Source organism: Aquarana catesbeiana, linkage group LG10 (genome assembly GCF_042186555.1).
Source record: "Aquarana catesbeiana isolate 2022-GZ linkage group LG10, ASM4218655v1, whole genome shotgun sequence".
NCBI lineage: Eukaryota > Metazoa > Chordata > Amphibia > Anura > Ranidae > Aquarana > Aquarana catesbeiana.
Window position 1 is genome coordinate 3,258,268 of NC_133333.1, and position 12,635 is coordinate 3,270,902.

At 48.6% G+C, this 12,635-nt stretch overlaps 1 protein-coding gene across 1 annotated transcript in view; it reads left to right on the plus strand.

Annotated features, from left to right (window-relative positions):
- Positions 1-2,340: 2,340 nt before the first annotated feature.
- KIF17 (kinesin family member 17) overlaps positions 2,341-12,635 on the plus strand; it is a gene marked incomplete at its 5' end in the record, with an annotated part of 29,235 nt that continues 18,940 nt past the window's right edge. Inside the window, 7 exon segments of the mRNA XM_073601483.1 lie at positions 2,341-2,487; positions 2,574-2,675; positions 7,667-7,856; positions 9,262-9,714; positions 10,763-10,842; positions 11,454-11,601; positions 11,686-11,735. Of these exon segments, the coding sequence (XP_073457584.1) occupies positions 2,341-2,487; positions 2,574-2,675; positions 7,667-7,856; positions 9,262-9,714; positions 10,763-10,842; positions 11,454-11,601; positions 11,686-11,735 (1,170 nt within the window).

Here is a 12,635-nt window from a genome sequence, read left to right on the forward strand (position 1 = left end):
CTACGAGATCGCCTACTGCCTGGTGGAGGTGAGGAGGCCCCCCCCCCCAACACCCTACAACCCAACACTGACCCCCCCAACACCCTACAACCCAACACTGACCCCCCCAACACCCTACAACCCAACACTGTCCCTCCTCATTAGCTCAACACCTACTTTCCCAGTGATCCAAACACTGGCCCTCCCTTCCACTCCAATTTTACATTGACATCCAACTGACATTGGCCATGCCTTACAACCCCAGCACTGACTGAACCCACAGTGACCCTCCTCATCACCCCAACCAGAACACTAACCCTCCCTATTGTAAATGGAGCCCCTGTTGGCAAGCTCTCCTCTCGGTACTGAATATCAACATCCTGGTCCAACCCGTTCCCACCGTCCCAACACCAACCCGTTCCCACCGTCCCAACACAAACCCGTTCCCACTATCCCAACACCAACACAACCCACCATCCCAACACCAAACCTCACCATACCTCAACATTGACTCTCCCCATTACCCCAAGACCAAGCCTCCCTATAACCCAACAATGACCCAACCTTCCCTATAAACTGACAATGACCCATCTCTACCTCCCCGAGACCAACCCTTCCAATAACCCAACACCAACCCTCACCATACCTCAACATTGACTCTCCTCATCACTCAAACACAAGGCCTTTCTATAACCCAACAATAATCCATCCTCACTACCCCAACACCAACCCTCCCCAACAATGACCCAACCTGCCCTATAACCTGACAATGACCCATCTTTATCTTTCCAAGACCAACCCTTCCCATAACCCAACACTGACCTATTCCTGCCACCCCAACACCAACCCTCAAGATACCTCAACATTGACTCCCCTCATCACTTCAACACCAGTCCTCTGTATAACCCAACATTGTTCCTGTCTGCCACCTCAACAGCAAACCACTCCATAAGCCAACATTGACTCTTCATCTGAACATCCAGTAATACCTCTCAATTTACTGCTGATGCTTTACAGGAAATCCTGAGATGTGCTAAGCCAGGAAACCCCAATTTACAATGTCCACCAACTGTCACCTCCACTCACCCACCAGAACTCTACTTGGTGTAAAAATGTGAACAGGGAGGCTTTTTAATACAGAAGAGACATACCACATATTATAGTAGTCTTGCTTGCATGTGCAGCTCATTGTGCAACGCACGCGCAGTAGTGACATCACCTCACCCTGGCCATTCATAGTTGTCGGAGATTGGAACCCATAAGAAGATCCTAGGCACCTCATTGCTGGAACGGAGGTGAGCAAAGTTCTGCTGTGACCTCTAACCCAACCCAAAAAATGTAACCCCCCAACCCGTAACTCCAAATAACCCCTTAATGAACAATGTACTACTTAGGTGGACCACCCCTTAACCATTAGCCTAACTAACGTAATCGTTAACCCAAAAAACTAAACTGATTCTAGGAATCCGGGGTCAGGGTTCACTATACCCGGGCCGGGTGATTTCAATGCCAAAATTGCAACACAGAAAACAGTTAGCAGGGCAGCCAAGGTGGTAGTTGGCAGGGCAGCCCCAGGGAGGGGTAGTTAAGCTAGGCAGGGTAGAGTCCCACCGCAGCTTGTCTGGAGATCCTGACGCAGTTTAGTCGGTTAACTTTTGACATCAGAAAAAAGGGTGTGTGTCCGGAGTGATCCTTAAAGCAGGCCGGTACACCAGAGCGCGGAGAGCTGTGTACACAGGGAGGGTCTGTCTGCATTGTGGAGTGTTATCGGCATTAAAGTATTACAGCGGCTGCAGCAGACAGACATTACTAAGTGATGGGTAAATAGTTTCTACAGTCTGCTGAGCTGTGCGCACCACGTATACTGCAAGTCCAAACCGAACTCCACGCAGAAATAATAATAATGCATATACTGTATACATTGATTAAAAAAAAAAAATATATATATATATATATATATATATTTTACAGTATAGTTTTTTGCCTGGCAAGGATATAAAACAGGTTCTGCTGCACGCACACGCTTACAGTAGGAGAGAGCAGGGTGATGACCTAATCAGCATGCTGCTGCTCCTTCATAGCAGGCTGGGGCTTATTCTTAGCCAGGTCTGTGTTGCTTGTGGATTTTACAGACCTGGCTTTGCTTTCTGGCAGGGGTGGCTGGATCCTTACAAACCCTTTTGTCAGGTTAAACAGTTACCATATCTGTACTTAGCAGCTTACCTGGATTTTAGTTTTAAAATGAAGAACTTCATAAGGTTGCCATGAACAACATGGACACTGTGAGTATAATGGAGCTGTGAATGTACATCTTCCTTTGTGTATGACACTGACCGGCCTGTGTCCCCTCCCCCCCTGCAGGGAGTCACAGAAGGGTACAATGGCACCATCTTTGCCTACGGACAGACCGGCAGCGGGAAATCCTTCAGCATGCAGGGGATCCCGGACCCTCCGTCGCAGAGGGGGATCATTCCCCGAGCGTTCGAACATATCTTTGAGAGCATTCAGGTGAGCGAAGGGACTCGTCTTCTACATCTTTGTGGCCTTCCCATATTCCTGGATCTCACGTTTATCTACTTTCCTCGATTCCACAGTGTGCCGAAAACACCAAGTTCTTAGTGCGAGCCTCGTACCTGGAGATCTACAATGAGGAGATCCGGGATCTACTGGGAGAGGACACCAAGCAGAAGCTGGAGGTATGGAACGTTCCTATAGATCTGTGGAATGGCCACCACCATGCTATGATGGCTCAAACTTCAGCCGTTTCCTACTAAAACGTTTTAAAATTCAAGCTGTGGGCAGACCTGTCAACGCAACCCAACTCTACAAAGTTGATTTTTGAGTTTATTTTTTTTGGGACGTTGGGGGCTCATCCGGGATCTGTTCAGTTGACTTTTGTTGAAGGAGCTGGGTGGCAAATGGTCACCAAACAATGACTTCATCCAATCAGATACAGTCACTGTCCAGGTATTTTGACAGCCATGGGTGCCAGCTGTCAGAATACAATAGCTGTCAGGGAAGATTCCTTCATCTGTGCTGTTTAGTGTGGATGGGGAAATCGAATTGATTTCTCACATTCAGCCCACAGGGTGAGCGAGATGAATCTTCATAGGCTTCTCCACCATATGGGCTGATCTCTTGGAGGGGGGTGGGCCATGGGAGACCCCTGTGATCATTCACACTGACAGATCATCCTAGTTGATCCTAGTCAAGGTAAACGGTCTATCGCAGGGAACTCGAGATCAAAAACTTGTTCCTTTCCATGAACCATAACCAATTTTTTAAAGGCCATTTGTTGGCCTGACCACCATTCCAGTGGCCCACTGGGCAAGCCTTATATCTCAGATATCAGCCTTTTTTCTATTCAGGCAATACAGACAGCACAAACCTGAAACAAAGTCATTAAACCTTCCAATAGTTTAGAGGTGACATATGGCAACTGACTGCACCATTTACTATGTAGCCAGAGGTATGTAGACCCCTGACCATCACACCTACAGTGCCTTGCAAAAGTATTCACCCCCCCCGGCATTTTTCGTGTTTTGTTGCCTCATATCCTGGAATTAACATGGATTGTTTGATTTGCATCATTTAATTTACAGAACACGCCCACAACTTTGAAGATGTTGTTTGTTTTTTTTTGTTTTTTTTTTCTAATTGTGAAGCAAACAACAAATAGGACAAAATAACAGAAAAAGTCAATGTGCAAAACTATTCACCCCCCTAAAGTCAATACTTTGTAGAGCCACCTTTTGCAGCTATCACAGCTCCAAGTCGCTTTGGATAAGTCTCTATGATCTTGCCACATCTTACCACTGGGATTTTTGCCCATTCCTCCTTGCAAAACTGCTCCAGCTCCTTCAAGTTGGATGGTTTGCACTTGTGAACAGCAATCTTTAAGTCTGAGCACAGATTTTCTATTGGATTAAGGTCTGGGCTTTGACTAGGCCATTCCAACACATTTCCATGTTTCCCCTTAAACCACTCAAGTTTTGCTTTAGCAGTGTGTTTGGGGTCATTGTCCTGCTGGAAGGTGAACCTCCGTCCTAGCCTCAAATCACACACAGAGTGCTACAGGTTTTGCTCAAGAATATCCCTGTATTTAGCACCATCCATCTTTTCCTCAACACTGACCAGTTTCCCAGTCCTGACTGCTGAAAAACATCCCCACATTCATCCAACATTCGTACATGACCTCACAAATGGGCACAAATTCCAAGAGACATCCTCCAAATTCTTGTGGAAAGCCTTACTAAAAGAGTGAAGAATGTTATAGAGGGGGAGCTCTGTATTAATGGCTGTGGAATGGGGACAACTTCCTGTTAATGGCCATGGGTTAAGGAAAGCGTCATATTAATGGCCCTATGTTGGGGAAAACTCCATATTAATGGCCATGGGTTGGGGAAAACTCCATATTAATGGCCATGGGTTGGGGAAAACGTCATATTAATGGCCCTATGTTGGGGAAAACTCCATAATTAATGGTCATGGGTTGGGGAAAACGTCATATTAATGGCCCTATGTTGGGGAAAACTTCATATTAATGGCCATGGGTTGGGGAAAACGTCATATTAATGGCCCTATGTTGGGGAAAACTTCATATCAATGGTCATGGGTTGTGGGAAACTCCATATTAATGGCTATGGGTTGGGGAAAACTCAATATTAATGGCCATGGTTTGGGGGAAACTCCATATTAATGGCCATGGTTTGGGGAAAACTCCATATTAATGGCCATGGGTTGGGGAAAACTCCATATTAATGGCCATGGGTTGGGGAAAACTCCATATTAATGGCCATGGGTTGGGGACCACCCACCGCATATATACTGCGGCAGGGCGGCCCTATTGCGCAAACCAACGTACCATACGTTGTTTCATGCACGAGATACTGTGGTCGCGCACACAGCCGCAATGTCTGCTGGCCACCCGCGAAGTCCGCTGGCCACCAGCGATCGCTCTTCAGAGAGGCAGAAGGGGGATCTGCCAATGTAAACAAAGCAGATCCCCGTTCTGACAGGGTAGTATAATGTTGATGGTCTGTTCCTAGTGATTAGGAACAGCGATATCTCTGTACTCCCAGTCAGTCCCCTCACCCCACAGTTAGAAATCCCTCCCTAGGACATACTTAACCCCTTGATTTCCCCCTAGTTTTAACCCCTTACTTGCCAGTGTCATTTATACAGTGATCAGTGGATATTTTTAGCTCTGATTACTGTAATAATGTCAGTGGTCCCAAAAAAATGTCAAAAGTGTCTGGTCTGTCCACCACAAGGTCGCAGTCCCGCTAAAAATCGCTGATCACCGCCATTACTAGTAAAACAAAATAAAATAAATAATAATAGTAAAAATGCCATAAATGTATCCCCTATTTTGTAGACGCTATAACTTTTGAGCAAACCAATCAATATACACTTTTTGAGATATATATATATATATATATATATATATATATATATATATATATATATATATATTACCAAAACTATCTATCAGAATACATTTTTTTTAATGTTTATTTTTTGGGATATGTATTATAGCAGAAAATAAATAATATTTTTTTTTGTTTTTTTTAAATTGTTGCTCTTTTTTTGTTTTATAGCAAAAAAATAAAAAACGCAGAGGTGATCAAATACCATCAAAAGAAAGCTTTATTTGTGGGGGAAAAAGGACATCAATTTTATTTGTGTAGAGCGTCGCATGACCGTGCAATTGTCAGCTAAAGTAACGCAGTAGTGTATTGCAAAAAATGGCCTGGCCTTGAAGGGTGTAAAACCTTCCAGTCCTTAAGTGGTTAATGGCCATGGGTTTTGGACAAGTCCATATTAATGGCCATGGTTCTGGGACAAGTCCATATTAATGGCCATGGTTCGGGGACAAGTCCATATTAATGGCCATGGTTCGGGGACAAGTCCATATTGATGGCCATGGTTCGGGGACAAGTCCATATTAATGGCCATGGTTCGGGGACAAGTCCATATTAATGGCCATGGTTCGGGGACAAGTCCATATTGATGGCCATGGTTCGGGGACAAGTCCATATTAATGGCCATGGGTTGGGAGAAGTCCATATTCATGGCCGTGTCTTTTTGTAATAAGATGCCCAACAAGCTCATAGAAGAGTGATGGTCAGGTGTCCACAAATTTTGGCTCAATACTGAAGGACCCCACATTTCCACACTCTATGAACAGGGGGTCAGTGCATTGTGTGCATTGCTTAGAAGAATTTTTCAGCTTAACATGACGGCTGAGCCAGAGAATAATGATGATGTAATAGGCAGACACTGTATACACACAATGATCTAATATAAAGAGACGCAGCGTCAGGGGCAGACGGCGGTGGCTTCAGGCAGGACATGGTTAAAATCTTGCTGTGTATTAGGTTTCCCCCAGGCAGAGGAGGGAGGAGCGGGGACACACATGCCAGGCTTTGTTACCGGCTCGGCTCGTTGACCTGAGTTACCACAACAACGGTTGTCTCTTCTCCCAGACGCATCGGCAGATGCCTGCCTGTCAGTGTAATGGTACAAAATGGAGTCCGGCGCTGCCGCCAAATGTGGGAAATCATCCGGCCTCACTGATGTAATGATACCAATACCGGCAGTAAACCCGTACAGCCAAAACCTGACCCCCCCACCCCTCCCCCAGGGATTAGGCTTCTGGATCTATTTTACCATCACAAGTCCAAATATATGTCCAGTAAATGACACCAGTACAAGACATCTGTACCAAATACATGAATCTGTCTGCAGCCCCAGAGCGGCTCGGCACACAACGCTACAGAGGAACCATCAGTCACAGCCATTGGAATCATCATTTCCATATCGCTGACATATAACGTAGCGCTGTACAGAGCATACAGCACCAGAAGAGAGGATGACCCTCCACTGCCATAGAACCCCACACCTGTGCCTGTGAAGGTTTCCTCGGGATACTCCACTTTCCTCCCACACTCCACAGACATGCTGGGAGTATAATTGGCTTCTGAGTAAGTTGGCCCCCAGTACATGTATGTATGTGACATAGGGACCTTAGATTGTAAGCTCCTTGGGGCAGGGACCGATGTGAACGTAACATTGTCAGCGCTCTATAAATCTATTCTTGCAGCATTGTCACTCTAGGACAGGACTACAGAACACCCCCCCCCTGCTCATTACCATAAGATGGGGGAGGTGTTCTATAGTCCATAGAGGAGAGCAGATAACATTGCCTGGGATTTCAGTGCAGCACAGAAAGTTATCAGCTCGATGGATTTCTCTCAGAATCAACCAATCCTTTTTTTTTTTTTTTTTTCACTGATCAAACAGAAAAAAAACCCTTTCAATGTTATAATATTCACCAGGTCAAATAAGAGAATTTCCTTATTGGAGTTTATTAGATTTTAGATTATATTTTAGAGTTTAAATAATTCACTTAAAGTTGCAAATTACCCCCCCCCCCCATCGCTGTTCTGCACCACCATTAAAAAAACAAAGGTCTCTTGCACAGATACACGCCGGTCTCTTCCTGGCACTTCAGGGGCGGGCACAGACTAGTGGCGAACGTCGGCACCAATGCTGCCAGTTTGTGGTGGGCGGGCACTGTGTCTCGCGGCATTTCTGCGCATGTTCATACAATCGCCGCGCCTGCGCACGTATTGCCTCCTGGGGATGTTGTAGCGATTTATGATTGTGTTTTGTATGTTGTCAGCTGAAGGAACACCCGGATAAGGGGGTGTATGTGAGAGCCCTGTCCCTGCACACCGTGCACAGCGTAGCCGAGTGTGAGAAGATCATGGAGACGGGCTGGAGGAATCGTTCGGTTGGATACACCTTGATGAATAAAGACTCCTCCCGGTCACACTCCATTTTCACCATCAATATAGAAATGTGCAATACAGGTAAGGCTACCCCGAGCTGACCAGAGGAGAGGGGGGCTACCCCGAGGTGACCAGAGTAGAGGGGGGCTACCCCGAGGTGACCATAGTAGAGGGGGGCTACCCCGAGGTGACCATAGTAGAGGGGGGCTACCCCGAGGTGACCAGAGGAGAGGGGGGCTACCCCGAGGTGACCCGAGGAGAGGGGGGCTACCCCGAGGTGACCCGAGGAGAGGGGGGCTACCCCGAGGTGACCCGAGGAGAGGGGGGCTACCCCGAGGTGACCCGAGGAGAGGAGGGCTACCCCGAGGTGACCCGAGGAGAGGGGGGCTACCCCGAGGTGACCCGAGGAGAGGAGGACTACCCCGAGGTGACACGAGGAGAGGAGGGCTACCCCGAGGTGACCCGAGGAGAGGGGGGCTACCCCGAGGTGACCCGAGGAGAGGAGGGCTACCCCGAGGTGACACGAGGAGAGGAGGGCTACCCCGAGGTGACCCGAGGAGAGGGGGGCTACCCCGAGGTGACCCGAGGAGAGGAGGGCTACCCCGAGGTGACCCGAGGAGAGGGGGGCTACCCCGAGGTGACCCGAGGAGAGGGGGGCTACCCCGAGGTGACCCGAGGAGAGGGGGGCTACCCCGAGGTGACCCGAGGAGAGGGGGGCTACCCCGAGGTGACCTGAGGAGAGGGGGGCTACCCCGAGGTGACCCGAGGAGAGGAGGACTACCCCGAGGTGACCCGAGGAGAGGAGGGCTACCCCGAGGTGACACGAGGAGAGGAGGGCTACCCCGAGGTGACCCGAGGAGAGGGGGGCTACCCCGAGGTGACCCGAGGAGAGGGGGGCTACCCCGAGGTGACACGAGGAGAGGAGGGCTACCCCGAGGTGACACGAGGAGAGGAGGGCTACCCCGAGGTGACACGAGGAGAGGAGGGCTACCCCGAGGTGACACGAGGAGAGGAGGGCTACCCCGAGGTGACACGAGGAGAGGAGGGCTACCCCGAGGTGACACGAGGAGAGGAGGGCTACCCCGAGGTGACCCGAGGAGAGGGGGGCTACCCCGAGGTGACCCGAGGAGAGGGGGGCTACCCCGAGGTGACCCGAGGAGAGGGGGGCTACCCCGAGGTGACACGAGGAGAGGAGGGCTACCCCGAGGTGACACGAGGAGAGGAGGGCTACCCCGAGGTGACACGAGGAGAGGAGGGCTACCCCGAGGTGACACGAGGAGAGGAGGGCTACCCCGAGGTGACACGAGGAAAGGGGGCTGCCCTGATGTAAGATGGATAGAGGGGGGTATAGGCCATCCTGATGTGACATGGGTAGGGGCAATATCCTGATGCCAAGGGGATGGGGGGAGGCCCTGGTATCCTTTAATGCAATGGGTTGAGGAGGCCATAATATTTCTGCAGTAACTGACCTCTTGTCTTCTCACAGATGAGAATGGCGAGGATCACCTACGAGCAGGAAAGTTGAATCTGGTGGATCTGGCAGGCAGCGAGAGACAGTCAAAAACCGGAGCCACAGGAGAGCGACTGAAAGAGGCTACCAAAATAAACCTGTCCCTCTCCGCTCTGGGCAACGTCATCTCAGCCCTGGTGGATGGGAAGTCCACGCATATCCCCTACAGGGACTCCAAGCTGACCCGTCTTCTGCAGGACTCTCTCGGGGGGAACACAAAAACTCTGATGGTGGCTTGTCTGTCTCCCGCCGACAACAATTACGACGAGACCCTCAGCACGCTGCGCTACGCCAACCGAGCCAAAAACATCAAAAACAAACCGCGCATCAATGAGGACCCTAAAGACGCCCTGCTGAGGGAGTACCAGGAGGAGATCAAGAAGTTAAAGACCATGCTGACCCACCAATCCGACATCAAAGACATAACCCGTAAGTTGGAGTACATGTATAAGAGGTGCTCGATCTCCCATTATTAGTATCCAGGAATGTCAGCGCCTCTCATTTACTAAACTGAATCCCTGCGGTGAGGCAGCTACCATGTGACACAAGCACCCCCAAAACTGAGGGGGGTCTTGAGAAAGATTCAGATATGTAAAATGTAGAAGGGACACCACTCCAAAGGTAATAATTTCATATGGATATTTTATTGAATGATCAACAATGTACAACAAAAATCCAACGCGTTTCAGGGATTCACAAACACCCCCTTCCTTAGGGCTGCAAGGGTATTACATGACATCAATAATTCCTGCATTCAGAGCGGCTAGAGATAGTTCTAGGTCTTTCACATGAGATATTAGTATCAGCAAGTCCAGACATTACTGATATCATTTACTTAGTGATAATATAGTCACATTTTTTTTCTCCTTTAAAAATAACAACCATGTCATACTTCCCTGCTCTATGACAGAGCAGCTCTGATCCTCCTATCGGGTCTCCCTTCGCTGCTCCTGGCCCCTCCCTTTTGCTGAGTGCCCCCACAGCAAGCAGCTTGCTATAGGGGCACGGGAGCCAAGCCGCTGCTTGGTGTGTCCATTCAGACATGGAGTCGTGGCCCCGCCCCCTCTCTCTCTTCATTGGCTCACTGGCGTTGACAGCAGTGGGAGCCAATGACGCTTCGCTGCTGTCTCAGCCAATGAGGAGAGGGGGGGGGGTCCGGACAGCCGAGTCTCTCATACAACGCCGCTGGATCGAGATGGGGCTCAGGTATGTATTGGGGGGAGGGGGGGGGGGGGGGCTGCTGGACATCTTAATGCATAGAATGCACCTTCTGCCTTTACAACTGGGTGCTAGTGAACCCCCGAACGCGTCATTTATTTTATATTGTTGCGCAAATGAAACATCATTCTGGACTCGATCACCCTTGCTCTTGCTGTATATAATCCGTAACCACCATACAAGCCAATATTATAATTTGTAACTTCTTGAACCGGAGGATAATCTGTCAGACTGACCATATTGTTCTGTTTTGTATCAGCATTTGAGAAGCCGCCGGTGAAGGCAGAAGTCAACGGACATGAAGTGGACGTGGAGGCAGAAAAACAGCTGATCCGCCAGGTAATGCCAATATCCACCTTCATGTAATGACCGTCCCGCCAATACACATATGTACTGTGTTCACCGACGCGTTTCTGAGGTCCCACCCACTTTGCTCACAGCTCATCACTTGTCCACCATGAGCTATAGTGCAGGCCTATATATATTAAACACTATCCAATCCGAATCCCTGCAAGGACAGAGCCAATCAAACTGACAACAGGTCACCAGAGCAACTCTGTAAAAGGCACCGCCCATACAGGAAGTCAGACGCAGCCAATCAGAGCGGACATGGGAATACTGTGTCCCTGCTGGGGAGGTTGATCCTCCTCTATTTGTGCATCTGACTGTTGTCATTAAAACAGGGATAGGGGAGAATCCTGCAATGGGGACACCTATTCAGGTGACAATTCCTGTCACTTCCTGTTGTGTCTCATGAAAGGAAGTGAAGGAAAGTCTCCCCTGTGGGGCACAAAAAAGAAAAAAAAATGACAAGTTTTCATGTACAGAATCTGATTGTCGCCCCCAGGAGGGGGCCGTATAATGGGAGAAGCGTCAGATCTCTGCGGAGGTCCGACAGGTGGATTTATAAGATGTGTATACAATGAGCCCCTTACCTGATCTGTACACAGGAGTACGAGGAAAGGTTTGCTCGGCTGAAGGCGGAATACGAGGCAGAGCAGAAGTCTCGGGTCAGGTTGGAGGAAGATATCTGTAATCTGCGGACTTCCTATGACCAGCAGCTGGCCAGCATGGAGGAGGATCTGAGAAAGAGAACAGGTGAAGGTTATTAATGTAAATGTAAAAAAACGTATCGCTGTCCCAAGATCTGCCGCACAAACCACCATCGTTTACTGTCCACAGGGGCCAATGTGACTGTAGGAGGACCCATAGCAGAGGATCCACCAATCCAGGTGAGAGAATTCTAACCAGTACAGAGGATACATTGTATACAGGTGAGAGGACAGAACCAGTACAGAGGATACATTGTATACAGGTGAGAGGACAGAACCAGTACAGAGGATACATTGTATACAGGTGAGAGGACAGAACCAGTACAGAGGATACATTGTATACAGGTGAGAGGACAGAACCAGTACAGAGGATACATTGTATACAGGTGAGAGGACAGAACCAGTACAGAGGATACATTGTATACAGGTGAGAGGACAGAACCAGTACAGAGGATACATTGTATACAGGTGAGAGGACAGAACCAGTACAGAGGATACATTGTATACAGGTGAGAGGACAGAACCAGTACAGAGGATACATTGTATACAGGTGAGAAGGGAGAACCAGTACAGAGGATACATTGTATACAGGTGAGAGGGGAGAACCAGTACAGAGGATACATTGTATACAGGTGAGAGGGGAGAACCAGTACAGAGGATACATTGTATACAGGTGAGAGGGGAGAACCAGTACAGAGGATACATTGTATACAGGTGAGAGGACAGAACCAGTACAGAGGATACATTGTATACAGGTGAGAGGACAGAACCAGTACAGAGGATACATTGTATACAGGTGAGAGGACAGAACCAGTACAGAGGATACATTGTATACAGGTGAGAGGACAGAACCAGTACAGAGGATACATTGTATACAGGTGAGAGGAGAGATCCAGTACAGAGGATACATTGTATACAGGTGAGAAGGGAGAACCAGTATAGAGGATACATTGTATACAGGTGAGAGGAGAGAACCAGTACAGAGGATACATTGTATACAGGTGAGAGGAGAGAACCAGTACAGAGGATACATTGTATACAGGTGAGAGGGGAGAACCAGTACAGAGGATACATTGTATA